The 17,544-nt window shown below is 50.7% G+C and overlaps 1 protein-coding gene across 6 annotated transcripts in view; it reads right to left on the bottom strand.

Moving 5' to 3' along the window:
* Cacna2d4 (calcium voltage-gated channel auxiliary subunit alpha2delta 4) overlaps positions 1–17,544 on the bottom strand; it is a 116,309-nt gene that overhangs the window by 38,188 nt on the left and 60,577 nt on the right. For 5 of the 6 annotated variants that reach the window (XM_034511952.2, XM_034511953.2, XM_076940424.1 and 2 more), the window contains 8 exons: positions 17,337–17,398; positions 16,366–16,433; positions 14,750–14,795; positions 14,583–14,680; positions 12,872–12,965; positions 7,850–7,945; positions 6,374–6,501; positions 2,276–2,356 (listed from right to left, as the gene is read on the bottom strand). In XM_034511952.2, coding sequence (XP_034367843.1) covers positions 2,276–2,356; positions 6,374–6,501; positions 7,850–7,945; positions 12,872–12,965; positions 14,583–14,680; positions 14,750–14,795; positions 16,366–16,433; positions 17,337–17,398 — 673 coding nt within the window. Of the gene's footprint in view, positions 1–2,275; positions 2,357–6,373; positions 6,502–6,547; positions 6,634–7,849; positions 7,946–12,871; positions 12,966–14,582; positions 14,681–14,749; positions 14,796–16,365; positions 16,434–17,336; positions 17,399–17,544 lie in introns of those variants that run through there. The other variant, XM_076940427.1, reaches the window with a different exon arrangement.

Here is a 17,544-nt window from a genome sequence, read left to right as displayed (position 1 = left end):
GCAGAGGTGAGCAGATTCTGCTAGACATCCCCTGGGGTCTCTGCAGGAGTGGAGGGAGGTTTGCTGGAGTCCCAGTGAGCTAATGCCTGTCACCTTGGTCTTTTAGCACTGGCTTAGCCCCACATGCAGGTTTATGACTATGCCCTTCAGCCACTGGGAAGCTAGAATTGGAGACTAGGAAGCTAGGGGTACTGGACTGCTGGTCCAGTCCAGGAGGATGAGCCTGGCTCCCTGTGGCCTTATCATCTCCAGGGCAGGACTGGCCTCTTGCCCAGTGGTTCTGAACTCTTGGCCTTCAGAGACTCACATTGGGCCTTCACCTTGGGAGCTTTCTTGGAATGGCAACTCACCAAGGCAGGAACAGACCTCAGGGAGATGTGAACCCCAGGTTACACAAAGCCATGCAGCCAGAGAGTGCCTCTCTTCCTGTGTGGTTAGAGTCGGGGTCACCCTCCTCTAGTCTCTGTACAGCAGAGCCACATCTGGTCTCCCCTAAGTCTCCTGCAGGAGCAGGACAGAACAGCACAGTGCAACACACATTGCTACTGAAGCCAAAGGCCCAGTCCACAGAAGGAGACGCGCAGAGGGTAACAGTCCTGTCTATCCAGACCTGTAATGTGACTTAAGTCTCTCCAGACAGCAGGACAGGCCTGGCACAGGCCCTGCCTAGACGCTGTGCACCACGGCCATCTGCTCTGGAGAGTACCCAAGGCCCCAGCTTCCAGGGACAGCAGACACACCACCTACTCCTCCTAGAGCTGAAGGTCCCAGCTGGTCCCAGGATCAGGGAGGTTGTGCAGGGGACCAGGGAAAGGAGGATACAGAATGAGATGCAGATGAACTCACAGCATCAGGTCTCCAGTGCCTCATGCTTTTCCTGTCACAACTGTGCGCCCTGAGCGTCACGGGGACTGTCTGAAGGAGTTCAACTTGAGGCACTGGGACATGGTTTCTATGGCAACCCCTCCTGGCTCTAACTCAGCTCTGAGTTAAAAATTATATCAGGTAATTGGAGAGTATGGGAAAGCACAGCCAGCAGGCTGGCCTTACACTCCTCTCCTTTCCTAGGTCTTCAAGGTAGAGGGGCCGAGAAGGCCACCTCCAGGCAGAATAAGGCAGCCACAGGTCTGCTGGGACTAAACCACAGGAGAATTTTAGGGAGATAAGTGGGCATCATGTCTGGCTCTGGAAGAATTGTGCCGTGAGGAGTGCTGGGATGTCACACAGCACCTTGACAGGGCTGGAGGGAGGCACCTCGCAGCATGCTAGGGATGATGACGTGGACATGCCACCGAGCCTCCTGCCCCTACCTCAGCTCAGAGGAGAAGGCTCAGGAACCCTGGCTCTGGGTAGCTACCACATGCTCTTTGAGGAAACTCAGGCCTTCCTCTCTTGTATCTTCCTGCTAGATACTCACAGCCTTGGGAAGAGGCCAGGGTCCTACCAGCCACTGGCCTCCCATCTCGCCAGGCCCCTGGGGTGCGAGACAAGTGCCTGGTACCCCAGCTCCACCAAGTTGAGTAACCACTGGGCTGCACAGTTTCTTAAGGAACATGGAGGGCATGATCACAGAGGCTCAAACAGCAAGACAGATGCCACGGACTGACCTAGCCACCAAGAAACCGCAAAGTCCAGCCAAGCTTATGAGGGCCGCTGGATGCCCTCCTTAGAACCTAGGCAACAGGATTGACTCTGAGTCCCAAAGAGAGCTGGTCTGAGTCCAGGTTCTACCTTTATTATGTGAGACTTTGGACGAATAACTTCTCCATGCCTCAGTTTCTTTGTCTGTCATATGGTTTCCCCGGTCATCCCAAGTTCCAGGTAGGAAGTGCAGAGTCATGAGCCTAGGTTCAGAGCTCAAGGTAACGTCTTAGGGAAGCAGTGTCCCAGGGATAGGATGGAGGTCTAGATTGTTCCTGTCCTGTGTGACCTTGAGCAGATCTCTTAACCTCTCTGGGTGGCATTTTACTCCATGAATTTTTTTTTTTTTTTTTTTTTTTTTTTTTTTTTTTTTTTTTTTTTTTTTTTGGTTTTATGGTTTTACAAACAGAATGACGTAAGCATCCACTTCCTGCCCCCAGCATTTCTCTTGGGAAAATTTAGAGTCCCTATATCCAGGGCACCTTTATTCTTTCTTCCTGTGTGAGTGGTGCTGGGGATGAAATGGCCTCAGGCCAGCTAGACAGGTGCTCTAGCTGAGCCAGCCCCACCCTGCCAGGCTTTACCATGATTTTGCCTCATAGCTCCCACCACAGCAGTTCAGGGCAGCTCTTACCTGCTGCAATGGCCGTCTTCCCGTCCACGGTCACAGTTATTGCGGTGCTGGCCCTTACTGCCACTGGCTTGCCTGGGCTATCTGGGAAAATGAGAATTATTGTTATTCTAGGCACCTGCAGAGATGGGTTGAAGGTTGAGCCTTTCTCTTGGAATGTGGGGCAAACAGGAACGCCAGGAAAAGCTATCCCTGGAATAGGTGAGGTGGGAGGAAGGGTCCTGTGGCTGTCACAGGTTGTAACCTGTGGCTGTCCACCACCTGACAGTCCCTTGCTGTCCCTGCATCTGAACAAATCTGAACCTGCCACATCAACCCTCAGCCTCTGCTGGCCTGAGCCAAGAGACCCTAGAATCACAGTGACACTATGACTTTGCTCTATTTCCAGGCAGAGAACCTGCCTGCCTGTTGCGCCTGCTCAGCTCTCCCTTGCCGTTGCCGCACTTAGCTGTTGCCGCAGGACCCTGCCATGGCCTGTCCTCCCATGTGTCTTCCCCATCAGGGGCTCTGTCCCAGTTTGCGTTTCTGTTGCTGTGATAAACACCACAACCAAAAGCAACTTGGTGAGGAAAGGGTTTACTTCATCTTATACTTCCAGGTCATAGTCCGTCACTGAGGGAAGTCGAGGCAGGAACTCAAGGCAGGAACTCAAGGCAGGAACTCGGGGCAGGAACTTGGGGCAGGAACTCGGGGCAGGGGCAGGGGCAGGGGCAGGGGCAGGGGCAGGGGCAGGGGCAGGGGCAGGGGCAGGGGCAGGGGCAGGGGCAGGGGCAGGGGCAGGGGCAGGGGCAGGGGCAGGGGCAGGGGCAGGGGCAGGGGCAGGGGCAGGGGCAGGGGCAGGGGGAGCGGGAGCAGGAGCAGGAGCAGGAGCAGGAGCAGGAGCAATGCTGGCTACGGGGCTTGCTTTCTAGATCACCCCCGGCTCCTGCTCAGTTTGCTTCTTTACACAGCTCAGGACCACCTGTCCAGGGATGGCACCATCCTGGGCAGTCTAGGCCCTTCTATACTGAACAATCAAGTTTGTGCCACAGGCTAATCTGGCCGAGGCAATTCTTAAGTTGGGGTTCCCTGCCCTCTTGCCAGGTGACTCTATGCTGTCGAGTTGACAATAAATACATTTTATATTAAAAGGCAGGCTGTAGGCATCCCAGGCCTGGGTAGTGGGTGACCCTGCCTTGCCTTTATGAGTCACAGAAGGCGACAGTCCTGCTCAGGAGCCACCCCAGCAGCCAGGATGGTATCTGACACATCTATGAGGCTTCATGGATCCTAGTTGGCGGTGCCCAACTCACCACCATGATGACACCCTTTTTCATTGCTGCCCTTCTAGAACTTTCTGCCAGGCACCTATAGACCTGGGTTGCCTTTCACTTCTTTTAGAAGAACCAGGCCATCTGGAGAACAAGATCAGAGGATGGTTTCAGCTCAGCATGAGAGCAGCTCTCTGGTAGGCTGCTGTCTGACCTCCGTCCATCCATGTCCTTGAGCCAGCTTCCCAGAGGCCTCTTGTCTATAGGTCAGACCAAGACTGCGTGCTGCCCTGTTCTGTCACACTGCCTGTGATAACCAGCTCTCAAAGCCTCATGGAGACTGCTGAGCAGTGGCACCCCTGTACTGGGGCCAAGCATGGTTTCATATGGATAGTGGTTTTTTTTTTTTTTTTTTTTTTTTGGTTTTTCGAGACAGGGTTTCTCTGTATAGCCTTGGCTGACCTGGAACTCACTCTGTAGACCAGGCTGGCCTCGAACTCAGAAATCCGCCTGCCTCTGCCTCCCAAGTGCTGGGATTAAAGGCGTGTGCCACCACCGCCCGGCATGGATAGCGTTCTTATGTTTTCCCCTTATACCTTGCTATCTTCAACATGTCTCAAGAATCTAACTGTGCTCAGATTGTGGGAACTCATGACCCTCGAGCTGTTCTCAGTTCCAAAACTTTGCCACGGCAAAGCCAAAGGAACCAGAGTAGAAACAGATCCTGCACTTTGTTTCTGGAAACATCTGTAGGACATGAGTATAGGGAACCCCTGCAGGAGTCCTTGGCACTGTAGCCTGCCTTCCAGTTAGCACAGACTTTTGGGAAACACTCAGTTAATCTCTGGAGACCTTGAAAATGTCAACATTAGTATCAATGGTCACATGACACAGGGCCTGTGTGAACAGGATAAGGTGTGTGTGGGCGGCCCAGGTCCTTGGTGCTGGCAGACTAAGGTGTACCCCGCAGGTGGCATAGGCTCTGGCTACAGGGGCAACCCAAGCAGGCAGCACTCAATCTAGTAGGCCTCAGGCTAGCCTGGAGGTTACCCCTCTCTGCCTCCGCCTCCTCAGCTCCCTGACCCCATTGAAATGAAATTAGTTTCTTTCTCTTGGGGAGGATGGGAGGCCCAGAAATGCCCACGTGGCTTTACGCATGTGCTCGGGCTGAGCAAGTGTGCAGGGGCGTAGGAAGGGAGCGAGCTCCTGCCTCCCCCCCTCAGCAGTCCCCTTTTGGGTTGCTAGCTTCCCTCTCTTCTCCTGGCAGCTCCGTTCCCCACCCACCTGCCCTCCTACCTCGTGGACACATAAAGCTTCCCCTAGCAGCCAGCAGGCAGTTCTGGTGACAGTGCAGGCAGGAGGGAGCCTGTCACCCTGGTTGGGCGGGGCCCAGGGTCTCACCCAGGGAACATCTATGGCGTCCGTGGGTGTCTGTCCTTTGGGAGCCCTTCATGTGGGAGGAGCTGCCTCTCTGCCTTAGGTGTGCAACCTAGGAAAACCTTCAGCTTGGCCTTTGAGAACAACCTCTGTGGGTCTTGGGAATAATCAAAGTACCTCCTTTCTCTCTCTGTCTCCTGCTCTATATCTAGGGTATCAAAATAACCTGGACTTTAATGAGGTGGACCTGGCTCTAGCTTGCTATGTAAGTGGCTCTGTGTGTGCTGTGCAACCTGAGCAAGTCACAGAGCGTCTCTGAGCCTTCGTTTCTCCCCATGTGAGATGAGAGATAGGAGCAGCGGCACTTATCTCATGGGGTTTTAGCAGGGAAATGTTTGCACAGCACATTTGGTGTGTGGGTTGAGGGACAGGCTTAGTGGATAGTAAGGACACTTTGGGGTTATAGAGCAGAATTCCCCTTGTTGTCTTCAGCCTAGAGGGCCAACCCTGGAGAGCCTGAGCTCCTGAAGCTGACAGGCCCAGGGTAGCCCTCCATGGTGTGTGTGTTCCTATGTGTGCAGGCATGCAGACATACAGTGGTGTACTTCTGCAGGCCACTGCTTCCTGCAAACCCTCCTCAATTTAAACACACACACACACACACACACACACACACACACACACACACACACACAAACACACACACACTGGAGAGCTGTCATCTCTGAGATGTCCGCCGTTGCCCTCTTGCCCACCTCATTCATTCAGCCACGAGTGGGTACTGTCCAAGGTCCAGCTCCTCTACATTGGACTCAGCCCCCTTGTGGCAACCTGATGGATACTTGCTTAGACTTCTGGGTCCTGGACAAGCCCCACCCCCAGCCTCTTTGGGCCTTTTCCTCAAAGGTTACTAAGAGTTTAAGGGTGCACTGAGACGTGCACCCCTGGGCTCTCCACAGTCCAATTTTCCTCACACTCAGTAAAGGTCATGGTGTTCTTGACTGCCATCCTCCAGAGTAACCAGGGCTGGAAGTTGGAGTTCCCAGCTTGGTGCCACTTATTCTCCCTGTCCAGTGGCCTAGGCCTATAGGGGTCTGCTGGCTGGCCCTGGCTGTCTCCCCTATGCCCTGGGAGCTGCCTTGTGGGTAATCTGAGGAGATTGAGGCTGGAGGAGCCATATGGAGAAGTCCTCTGAGGGTATGGAGCTTTAAAGCTGGTCTCACATTGGGAATGTGGGCCAGGAGTCACACTGGTTGACTTTCGGGTCAAATCTCTTCCCTTTGCTCCATGCTGGAGCTTGAGTCCAAGCTGAGGATGAGAACACACAGTCCCACATTCTGAATGCTGCACCAGGTATGCCTCAAGCTGCAGTGTCAGGAGGGAAGGCAGGGAGGCAGTCCCGGGGTCTTCCTCTCTTCCATATCACCCTGCCCCCACTTTCCACTCTTGGGAAGAGCACAGAGGTGTAGGTTACCTGGTCCCTCTGCCCATTGGAGATTGAAGACAAAGCTGCCTGGGACCTGCTCAGAGGCCTGCCGATACCACAGAGGGAAGTGGTCCATGGTGAAAACACTGGCTTCATCTTCAGGTGTCAGGAACTTCCTGTGAGAGTAGGATTGATGTCGCCTCAAATCTGGGAAGATGTCTGTCCCATTTCCCTGTGCCATGCATGGTCATCCTGGCTGGGCTAAGACTAGCATCCTGTGCTGGCTGAGGTGCAGGTAGAAGCAGCTCCTGCATTTAGCAGAGGCAGGAAGTACAGTGTTATCCTCACGCTCCCAGGACTAGAGAGGACGCTCACGGTCCTCAGTTATGCTGGCTACATGGCAAGACCTGTCTCAAGTGTCCTCCCTCAATAAAAAAAAAATGAAAAGAGTTATCAGCTCTTAAGTTGTTCCAGACAGTTCCTGCCTTTTTCAAAAGCAAAATGCTGGAGCATCTGGTAGAAGGGGAGGGGAGTGGAGCTGGTACCCAGCAGGAACATGTAGATGTATTGGCAACAGAGTACACTTCCTTTGGGTATAGGTAATTTCTTTTGTCTGGCTCACTGGCAGATCTGAGTGAGGAAACCCCAGTCAATTCTATCCTCGCAGTAAAGAGGCACGGATTGCCCTAAATGGTTACTTTGAAAGGCTTCAGTGTGCAACATTAGTCTCCTTTTGGAGAAGCTTTTCCTTGCTAATTACGGGTTTGCTTTCCCTGTACACACACACACAAGCCTACAGAGGGAGGCTGGTCCAGAAGCTGACAAGGAAGTGGGCGAAGCTGGGTGGGGTGCAAAATTAAGTGGCACCTGTGGGTAATTCCCAGGTAGAGGACTGAAGTTTGAGTGAGTGGCTTGCCTGCTGTGGAAGCACATTGGCTGTTTCACAGTCCCCAGGTCGTCTATTGCATCACGGTCCAAGTAAAGGGAGGGCTCCACCAGGGTGAGTGAACACAGTGCACCTGCGGCCCTCCAGGCAGCTGCCTTCCCAGCCTCCCAAAGTTCTTGATGGCCCAGGGAAGGCCTGTTTGTGTTGCCATGTCTTCCCATCCTTAGAAGCTGTTTTAGGGTGGTGCCACCCCTTTACTCCCCACCCCTGCCTCTCTGGGAATTAGGGGAGGGAAAGAAGAAAGGAGAGGGAAAACCCACCAAAACTGTTTTCCCAGAAAGCCTCCAACCTTGCTCAGGGTGTGTGGCCTTGACACTGAGTCCTGAGAGAGGCACTGAGGAACTCTGTGGCTGAAGGCATTGGGACTTACTGAGAGGGACCTTGAGGGCGTGGGAGGAAAGATCCACATCTGACACCACCCATTAGTCAACTGTTCTCCAGGTGTCTATGTCAATGGATTCACAGGGCATAGCATACTGAGACCGTCTCTGCTCTGCATGCCCCAAAGGAACCCAAGACTTGTGCCATGTTCCTTCCTCCCAGAGATCCCCCACCCCAGGGTACCCAGCAGGACTCACCTGTCAGAGACTTTCTCGGAACCTACAAACAAGCTTCTTCTTAGAAGTCCAGCCCGGGTCCCCAGAAAGGCCACATCCACTCCAGGCTCCGAGTCTCTGTGAGGCAAAACAATGACGACATGAAAGCCATCTTTTCTAGTACCAGGGTTTGTGGGTACTTAAGGACATGGGGCAGTAGCACCAAAGCTTTGCCACAGCTGGAGGTTACGTGGTTATGAGGTCTTCACTGGCAGTATCCATATCCAGACACAGCAGCAGGCTTGGGTCAACACAGTCGGTGAGGGGACTGGGGAGTCCCTGACGAGAAGGGTCTAGAGAGATGGGACCTCTGCAGGTGGGTGTTTGGGTTACTTGGGGTTTAAACGTCACAGGTACCAGCACCCTGCAGTAGCTGCACTGAATCAGACCCTGGGGTGGGCATCTCTAAAAAGCACCAATCCAATCTGCTTCTGACTCTACTGAGCTCTCCCATAACCTGGCTTCACAAACACCAATTCGGGTTTCTCAAGGCACCGCAGCAACTGGATATTCCAAAGCAAAACCCAGATATTTAATCAGTAAATATTTCAGTTTATATCATCAGAATATAAGGAACAAAACAAAATACATAAAACGGCACCCCCTGTGTTGCCATCACTCCTTTCAAAAAAAAAAAAAAAAAAAACCATGATGTCCAGTGTCATCAGATAACCCAAGTGCTTCATGACATTAACCTGGGTGAATCAGAACTTGACCACGGTCTGTTTAACACAAGCAGCTTAATATCTGTTCTCCTTTCTCCCCTGAATTGAGCTACAACTGGCATATAATTTACCATATACCATGTAATTTCCTCATCTAAAGTATCTCTTTCAGTGCACTCACTAATAACACAGCCATCGCCACTGTGACTTTAGACCATTTATTGGAAACTCCATGCCCATGGCAGTCATTAGTCTTTTTAACCTGGCTCTGGGTCTCCTCATCCCAATGTCTCTTCCTGCAGATCACTTTCTGCAAGACCAGGCTGCCTGCCTGGGCAAGGTCAATTGCTAAAGTACTGTTCAGCATACTCTTGTGTTTTTGTCCTTTGTATCTCCTGTAAATTACCTCTTAGACCTCAGAACCTGATCATCTCCAGCTGTGAGCCTTTATTCTCTATGGTTTGGGTGAATGCCCCTCAAAGTGCCAGATATGGAAGTCTTGGTTCCCTGGGTAGTCTTATCAGGAGGCTGTAGCCCCTTTGAGAAGTGAGGTATGGTGGAGAGGGTGTCCTTGAAGGGGACACTGGACCCTGGTGTCCTCTACCCATAAGCATTGCACTCTGTCATGATGTATTATTGCCCTAGCTAGCCCTTCAGCTATGGGTCAGCCTGACACGTGGCTGACTTGGGAGCAAGTAAACTTTCTCCTTTCTAAATTATTTGTATATATATATATGTATATGTGTATATATATATATATGTATATATATACATATATATGTATATATATATACATATATATGCATTATACATATATATATATATATATATATATATATATATACACACATATACATATATATATGCATGCATGCATGCAGGTGTACACTGCCTGTTGACTGGGGACACTCGCAGACCCCACCTCTTCATTTTCTCCTTATTTTTCTTTACTGGAAATACAATTTGCACAGAAGAGGAGAGATAAGTAACTGATGCTTTTGCTTATTTAAATCAGTGTCCCTTCCTGGTGTCATAGCATGCTCCTGGTTCACCTGGTCCATTCCCAGCCCGTCCTATAGTCAGGGATGTCTCCAGACTCACTTTAATGGGGAGCAACACTGCCAGTCACTGAGACAGCTGGGTGCTCTGGAGGTTGTGCTCCCCAGCTGGAGGCTAGGAACCCAGAGGCTATACTCCCCACAAAGCGGGGCAGGATAGGGGCAGCCTCTTTATCTCTTTAAGAGAAAACAGATCATGAACTCAGGTGAATGTTTACAATTCATATTCAAGTTTTATATTTAACTATTTTTGATTATATATAAGTATTTTTGATTTTTGGAACTTGTGTTTCATTTTCTTTTGCAGGAAATGTTGGCTCCCACTGAAGCGAGGCAGTGTGACCTCAGGCCATCCACACCCGCATCCTTTCTAGCCATCTGATTACCAAGCACAGACCATAGTGTTATCAGTTTCTGCTCACAGCATACATACTTTTGCTAAACCTCCCACCATCAGTGTATGCTGCCAAACTCAGTCCTACACTGGATGGCCAACAGGCACTGTCTCGAGTGGCTTTAGATGTGTTTCTTTTATTAAGAGCTGGTCCAACACATATTTAAGGGCCGACCTTTTCTCTCAACTGCTGTCCCTGTATGGTCCTGTGTTCTGCTTGTCAGTCCCTGAAGCTGTCATTCACACAGTGGCTACAGAGGTGGTACCTCCACCTGCTCATGGCTGCAGCTTCCCAGTTCAATCTCCCTCTGCACCCTCCTAAGACAGACATTTCCTGGCTGTTAAATTTACCGGTCATTCCTGTACTGCTGCTGAGCTTTTGACTCAGTGTTAGAAAAAGCTTGCTGACTCTCAGATTTCAGAGCAGCAGGATCAGTTTCTGAGAGTACTTACAAGACTTCTTGTCTGTGTGTCTGAGTATGAGTCACGACCCAGGTGGTGGTGTGAGAAACTTGTCCAGTGGTGTTAGTCTCACTGGCTCCTGCACCAGCTGTTAGGCCCACCCCCTCACTGATATGACACAGTCCCTTCCATTGGGATCTGTGCCCCCTGGGCCTGGATTCCCTTTTCTGTACCAGCACCACAATTTATAGTGGGCAGCGGTTTGATGATGCTTTTCTACCTAGGTGAGATCATCCCAGGACTGAGACATTGGATATTCATGATTTTTCTAAGCCTAAGATTAAACCTAGGGCTTTATGCCAGCTACCACTGAGTTGTATCTTGTATTACTTTTTTGAGTCAGTGTCTTACCCTGTAGCTCAGGCAGGCCTGGAGCCTTCAGTCCTCCTGCCTCAGTCCTCTGGGTAGCTGGACTCACAGGCTGGTACCACAGGTCCATGTTTCATGTGTTCTGACATTTCTCACACTGTATGCTCAGTATGTTCTTACAATCTCAGAGCAATGTTTTTATTTTTACCATCCTAAAGAAGTCTTTTCTTACTGCATCTCTTCAGGGGGCTTTATTTATATATTTAAATAGTATTAATTATTAAATGACATGCGTGCACAAGTCTGTGTGTTGGTAGATGCCTGTGAGTGCAGACACCCGCAGATGTTAGAAGATAGCTCAGATCCCTAGGAGCTGGAGTTATAGGCAGCTGGAAGCCACTGAGCGTGGGTGCTGGGAACCAAACTCAGATGCTCTGTCAGAGCAGTGTGTGTTTTTAACCACTAAGCCGTCTCTCCAGCTCCAGTATTATTAATTTTTGAATATTGATATTATAACCTGACACTTTACTAAATTCTCTGATTGGCTGGGGTGATTTTCCTACTCCTTCACAGTTTCTTGCTATATAATATTTATTTATTTACTTATTTAATTTCTTGTACAGTGTTGGGGATGGACCCCAGGGCCTCATACATGCTAGGCAGGCGCTTTACCATGAAGTCACCCTCTCCCCCACACCACAATTATGTCATCTTTAACCAGTGACCATTTAATTTTTCTCTTTCCAGTCCCCATTGGCTGTACGTATGTTCTCTTGGGCAGCTGCTTACATGCTTTCTGACCTTGGGAGTATATTGGGGCATGCTTGTCTCTGTCCTCAGTGGGAGAGCCTTCAATACCACAACACGTTGGCTTTCGGTTTTAAGTGTGCGTTCTATCTGTGTACATGTGTTTGCGTGAGCATGTGCATGTGTGTGTGCATGCATGTGGTGGTCAGAGGTTGACGTTGAGGGTCTTTTTGACTGCTCTCTGTCTTTTTAATTTTCACTGATCTAGCCAGTGAACTTAAGGATCTACCTATCCCTGTCTTCCCAGTACTGGTGTTACAGCAATGGGATGCAATGGCTGGCCTTTACACGGGCTCTGGGGGCCAAACTTGGACAGTCACACTTGTGTGGCAGACACGTTATCAAGCCATCTCTCATCCCTCCACCAGACCATTTTTTTGTAGTGTAGAAGCTAGTGAAGAGCATTTGCCCCTCAGTACACAGTGTGCTAGTATCTCGTCCTATAAGTTTTCTTCCCTCTAGGTTTATTTGTATACCTACATTTATATGGCTCAAAGTTATACACGGTTCAAGCCCCGTTCCAGCGACCTATTTTTCTAACCAGACAGCAGCACTTAGAACCTTTCCTGAACAGCCTCCCATGGATACCGGATGCACACGTGGAGTCTATGCACATGAATGCTGTGTTCTGGCCCCTCTCTTGAAGAAACGAAGCACGCTGCACACATGCTTTTAAAAATCGGAGACAGCTTTGGTAGAGGAGCGGCAAAGAGCTTGAGTGTTTAGGGAGGTTTGGTGGCTAAAATTTTGGATTTTCCTGCTCAGAAACAAACGCTCCAGCCCTCACCTCATTGATGTCATTCTGACCCCTACCTCTCATGCCTCTTATGAGATGCTCATTTTCTTTCTATCTAGCCATGAAACACAATGCCACCAAGAAAAGGCCAGCAAGAGAATGAGGAGAATCTAGGAGCCTGGGAAGCACCGAGGTCAAGGTCACTGGTATCCTTCCCTTGAAGCTCTCTGTATGGTGCTTAGTGGGGGCATTTAGCGGGTGGTGGGATCCCGTGGCTGGAGGCCAACCCAGAGAGCAAACCCAGCCCAGGTTTTGGACTGGGCTGCTACGAGGACACTAGCGCTTGTGCCTGGAGAAGCTGCACTTGACGCTTCTGAGTGAGGAGCTGGCAGGAGCGGTAGTGGTAGGGGGGATGGAGTGGTTGTGACGACCATTCTCACCCCCACTCCACCATACTTCTGTGTCCCCTGGGTGGTGGTGTGTCTTTCCGAGGGTCCTGACTCAATCAGACAGGAACACTGCGTTTGAATGTACCCCCTACTCTCCTGGAGCCATCCCCCATCCTGTACTTACTCAGAGATGTTGAGCGCCAGTGCTGTCCAATAGGCTTCCATGGGGGCGGTCACCACTGCGTCAAACAGCACCTCCCGCAACAGCTCCTCGTCACCTGGGGGTAAAGTGACAGGAACCAGTCGCATGTCCCTCCCTGTCCCACCCCATTAAGAAGAGCACACCTCCTAGAAGCTGGGGACTTAGATCAGTTGTCACTGCACCAGCCTGGGATCCCAGCTCTTGCAAGAACAGGCTCAGAAGTCAGAGGTCATCTTTGGCTACATAGCAAGTTTGAGACTAGCCTGTCAGATAACAATGTCAACAATCCCTACAGCACAGCCCCCTACCCTATAGCAGTTCAGGAGAAGGATGAACTGTGTGCAGCTGCCTTGGACATTAAAACCATCTGTGTGGGCATGAAGATAGCAACCCTCCATGTTTTGCTTTCAAATTCTCAACTACAGAACAGACATTGACATTGAAAGCCATCTCAGTTCAACACTGTGGAGTCTATATATTCTCTTGAGGCAGCCAGAGCTTGTTCAGCCTGTATCAGCTTCCACCCTCTCTGTTCCCCGAGGCAGGACATGCTGGTGGCTGTGTGTGCTCCAGACCTGACCTGGCTCAGTGCCCTAGTCCCTGCTGCTTCCCTGGCCTGGCTGCTCATCTTACATTCTCCACAGGCAGCACTCTCTTCCCCTCTGAGAACTGTTTTAATTTTTTATTGAAGGTAAATTTACATAGCACAAAACTAACATTGTATTCAACTCAACTGCTACATGTGCACCACTGTATAATCTACTCTCTTCTACTTCCAAGATATCTTCATCCACTTCAAAGAAGATCTCAGACGCTTAGGGCTCTTCTTCATCTGCAGTGACCCTACTTTCACCTGTCTGCACCCCACAATCCATTCAGCACTCCATACATGGCACCTATCATGACTGTAATACTGTGTATGTGTGTGTGTGTGTCTGTGTGTGTGTGTTTGTCTGTGTGTGTGTGTGTGTGTGTGTGTGTGTGTGTGTGTGTGTGTGCAGACTTGCTCACTGCCTGGCTTCTTCCCCAAACTGCAGCTCCACAAGTGCAGGCCTTGGCTGGTTTGTCTGTATCTCAGCCCTTGCCCAGGTCTGGTGCATGTATCTGGTGCATGTACACAGTGCACGCTTGCTTCAACCTTGCTGACTTATGGATAGATAGACGGATGCCCTGGTAGGTTGGTTTGGGAGATGGTCTTTTCATGGGGAGAACATATATGTAGCAGGGCAAATGAAGAGGAGAAAGGGGCTTCCTGAGGGCCATGGTCAAGTGAGCTGGCCAGAGGCCAGAGTGCACAGACATTGAAGATGCTCCCAGACCACAGGTTTGAAGAGACTGCCTGGCCGAGTGCAATGTTTGGTAGAACTGAGGACCTCAAGGCAGGTCTGCTCCTTGTCTACTGTGAAGCAGTGGTGGGGACAGACTGGACAAGCAGCAGGGTCAGAAGAGGCTAAGCAAGATCCTGCCTTCTGACACAAGGATGCTGGGTACAGGCCTCTAGTTCTTAGAATGCCCACATCCCGCATGGCCCACTGCCCTAGCCAGCTCTGCCTGTTTCTTGGGGGGCCCTTCTTGTTCTCCTCAATCCACTCTTGCAATCCCAGGATGGGTTGATGGCACCCTCCACTCTTGGGAAGCCCTGGGACCCTGGGACCCACAGGAAAAGTTCAGAGGTTTGGGTGAAGGAACTCACACTCCAGGTCTGGATCCGCCCCTGTCAGGAAACGGACCACAGCTTCCAGTTGGCTGAGTTTCCGGTGGTCTGGGTCGATATCCGTGATACAGTAGATCCTGGAAGCCAGAGAGTCCAGTTACCTCAAATACCCCCCTTTTCCTTCCCACCCATACCTTCTTGCCTACCAGTCACTGGCCAGGGTCAGATCCGGATGAAGCAAGTCATGCAGGCCTGAAAGCAGAATCCACACTCAGGCTGATATACCCTGTGGCTGTGGGCATACACCCAGGTCTGCGAACCCCTTTGCAGAAAGCGTTTGCTTGAGCACACTTTCAGCATCTTGCTACAGGCTTTAGTGGATACAGGCTTAAACCTCTTTAGATAGCACTGTCTTGCACAGCCCCACCCTCTTAACACATCCATCCAAGAAGCTAACACTTTGAAAGCAGTGAGTTTTGGCTTTTCTGGTTCTATCATACACGGTGACTACAGTGAGCAGCCAGTGACGAGCCTGGGGTGAGCTGTGCTTGCCTAGTGAGCTCGGGAGCCTCATGAGGGCTCTCGGGCTCTCTGCTGTGCACTCAGTACAGTTGTGGATGGAAAGAGTGAATGAGCTCCCGGAAGCTCAGTGCTCAAACATAAGTAGGTGCTCAGTAAAGCATCGACAAACTGTAGGAAGAGACAGCGGACAGATGACTGAGTTAGTCAGCTCAGGGGCTTCGGGTGAGTGACGGAGAGCTCCCTCTGTACCTTGAAGCAATGCAACTGAGACAAACCGGTCAGTGGAGGAAAGGCTGAGGGAAGAAGAGGTACACTGAAGGCCAAGACAGCTTAACAGCCTGGTGACCGAGGACAGAGGGAGGGGGCTCCAGCAGCTGTGCCTCCTGCTGTGTACGTCTGCTCCAGGGGTCAGTACACTACTGTGGCAGGGCAGGGCCACCCTGGGAAGCTGGAGTGGGTGGTGGCATCTAGGGCCAGGGTGAGCTGAAGCAAGGGTCCAAGAAGAGGGATTTCAGGGAAGCCTCTCCCAGCTTCTGTTAGCCAGCCCCTGCCCTATCCGTACTATGCTATATTCCTCATCTTTGCCTGTCACCACAGAGCCCCTCCCCTCAGCTTTCAATTAAAAAAAAAAAGATAGTTATTGTATTGCTAGTTCCTCAACCTAAAGCTGACCTTAATACTTACATGTAGTTAAAATGGTATAAAAGCAGATTGGGAAAAAATGATCGTTATTATTTTATGTCTCTGTGTATGTAATTTGCCTGCATGTGTGGTCTATGTACCACATGCATGAGGCCAGAAGATGGTGTCAGATGCCCTGGTATTGAAGTTCCAGATTATTGTAAGCTACCATGTGGGTGCTGGCTACCAAGTCCTGGGAGGGAAGGCATTTCTAGAAAAATTCTGTGGACGAAGTCAGAGATGGAGGCAAGGTGAACAGCTGGAGGCCACTGTGATTGTCTAGGGATGAAGGGGGTTATGGTTATCGTAATCGTAGAATGATAGATGTACCCCAGGGATGGGAAAAAAGAATGGACAGACATTGACGTGTCCCATCTTTCAGGGCTCCCAGAGACATCCTGCCTCCCGCAAGGAGGCTGATTCTCTCAAGGTGCCCAGGTAGCTAGGGTCATGGGCCGTTAGGATGATGAGCATCTGGGAGAGGGGTGAGGTCCTCCTTTGCCACCTCACCTGGTGGGAGTGCTCACTTTGGTTCCACCCTGGGTTGATCCTGCACAGGAATCTGGGAGAGCACATCCCTACCACACATCACATCAAGTCAGCACATGGCTTTACCTACCTTCCTCCACAGACGTGTTCCCCAGGAGGATGTATTCTCCATGGCCCCTGGTCAGCACCACTCCCAAGCTAGAGAGAAGAGAAGGCAGCTGTGTTCGCACTGGCCGTGTGCACTCTAGATGCTCACCAAGCAAGGAGAGTTTGGACACAGGGCAATGACATACCCCTCTAGATCCCGTCTTTTAGCCTGGCCTCACAGGTTGTCCCTTTGAGAACCAGGAAGGCACTGCTAATTTATCAGTCATTCTTCTCAAGAAGAGCCCTGAAAATGCCACAGACTGTGAGCCCCACAGCTCCCATGTTACTTAAGGAAGTCTTGAACTTCCAGGGACCACCTAAGATGTTCAGAGGTCTCATGATCCCCCTAAGTTCCTTTCCTACTGCACCCCATCTCTTGGTAAACATTAGATTTGATTCCGGGGAGCATTAATGGCTGTGGTGCCTGGGCTCAGCCTCACAGCTCTGATGCAATTGGTTTGCATGGGCTGGGGAGTTAGCAGTCTTGAGAAGTTCTCGGGTAGTCTAGCAGGCTGTCAGAACAGGTAGTCTGAGCTCTCCTGGGAAACGAGGGAGGGAAGCTTAGAGCGATTTGACTCGGACCTTCTTATCCTACCACCCTGCCTCAACATCTACACAGACTGTGTCATGTCACCAACACAGCCAAGAAGGAGCTGCTATTGTCATCACTCACACTATACGTGACACATTTGAGGCATAGAGAATGCCTTGACTCAGGTCCCAAAGCCCGTCAGTGGTGGAGCTGGGATTCGAACTAGGAGATTGGCTGCAGAACCGGATATTTAGGCACACCAGCTCTCATTTCCTGAATGCTAGCTGACCAGGATCTTTTGCTTATAGCACAAAACTGCTAACTCAGCAAGCAAGAATCCACTCTCCAATCTGAAAGTCCTATCTTGAGCTGGTGGTATCTGCTCCATCTCAAATCCCTGGCTTGAGGCATCATCCCCTCACCTGAAAGGCGTGTCACTGATGTCCGTGAAGAAATAATCATTGGTTAGGAATAGAACGCGTTTCTGAAAGCAAAAGAAAAGTATCCTGACTAGACGGCAGTGTTGTGCTGGCTGCCGTCCTTGGTCCACACCTTTGTCTGCTTGTCATCACTCGGTGCCCCTCTCCCTCCTCACCTCTTCTCTCACCAACCACCACAGCCCCCTCCATG

This window comes from Arvicanthis niloticus, chromosome 9, assembly GCF_011762505.2.
Source record: "Arvicanthis niloticus isolate mArvNil1 chromosome 9, mArvNil1.pat.X, whole genome shotgun sequence".
NCBI classification, from domain to species: Eukaryota; Metazoa; Chordata; class Mammalia; order Rodentia; family Muridae; genus Arvicanthis; species Arvicanthis niloticus.
Note: the sequence above shows the minus strand (reverse complement) of the source record. Positions and strands in the feature narration are given on the sequence as shown.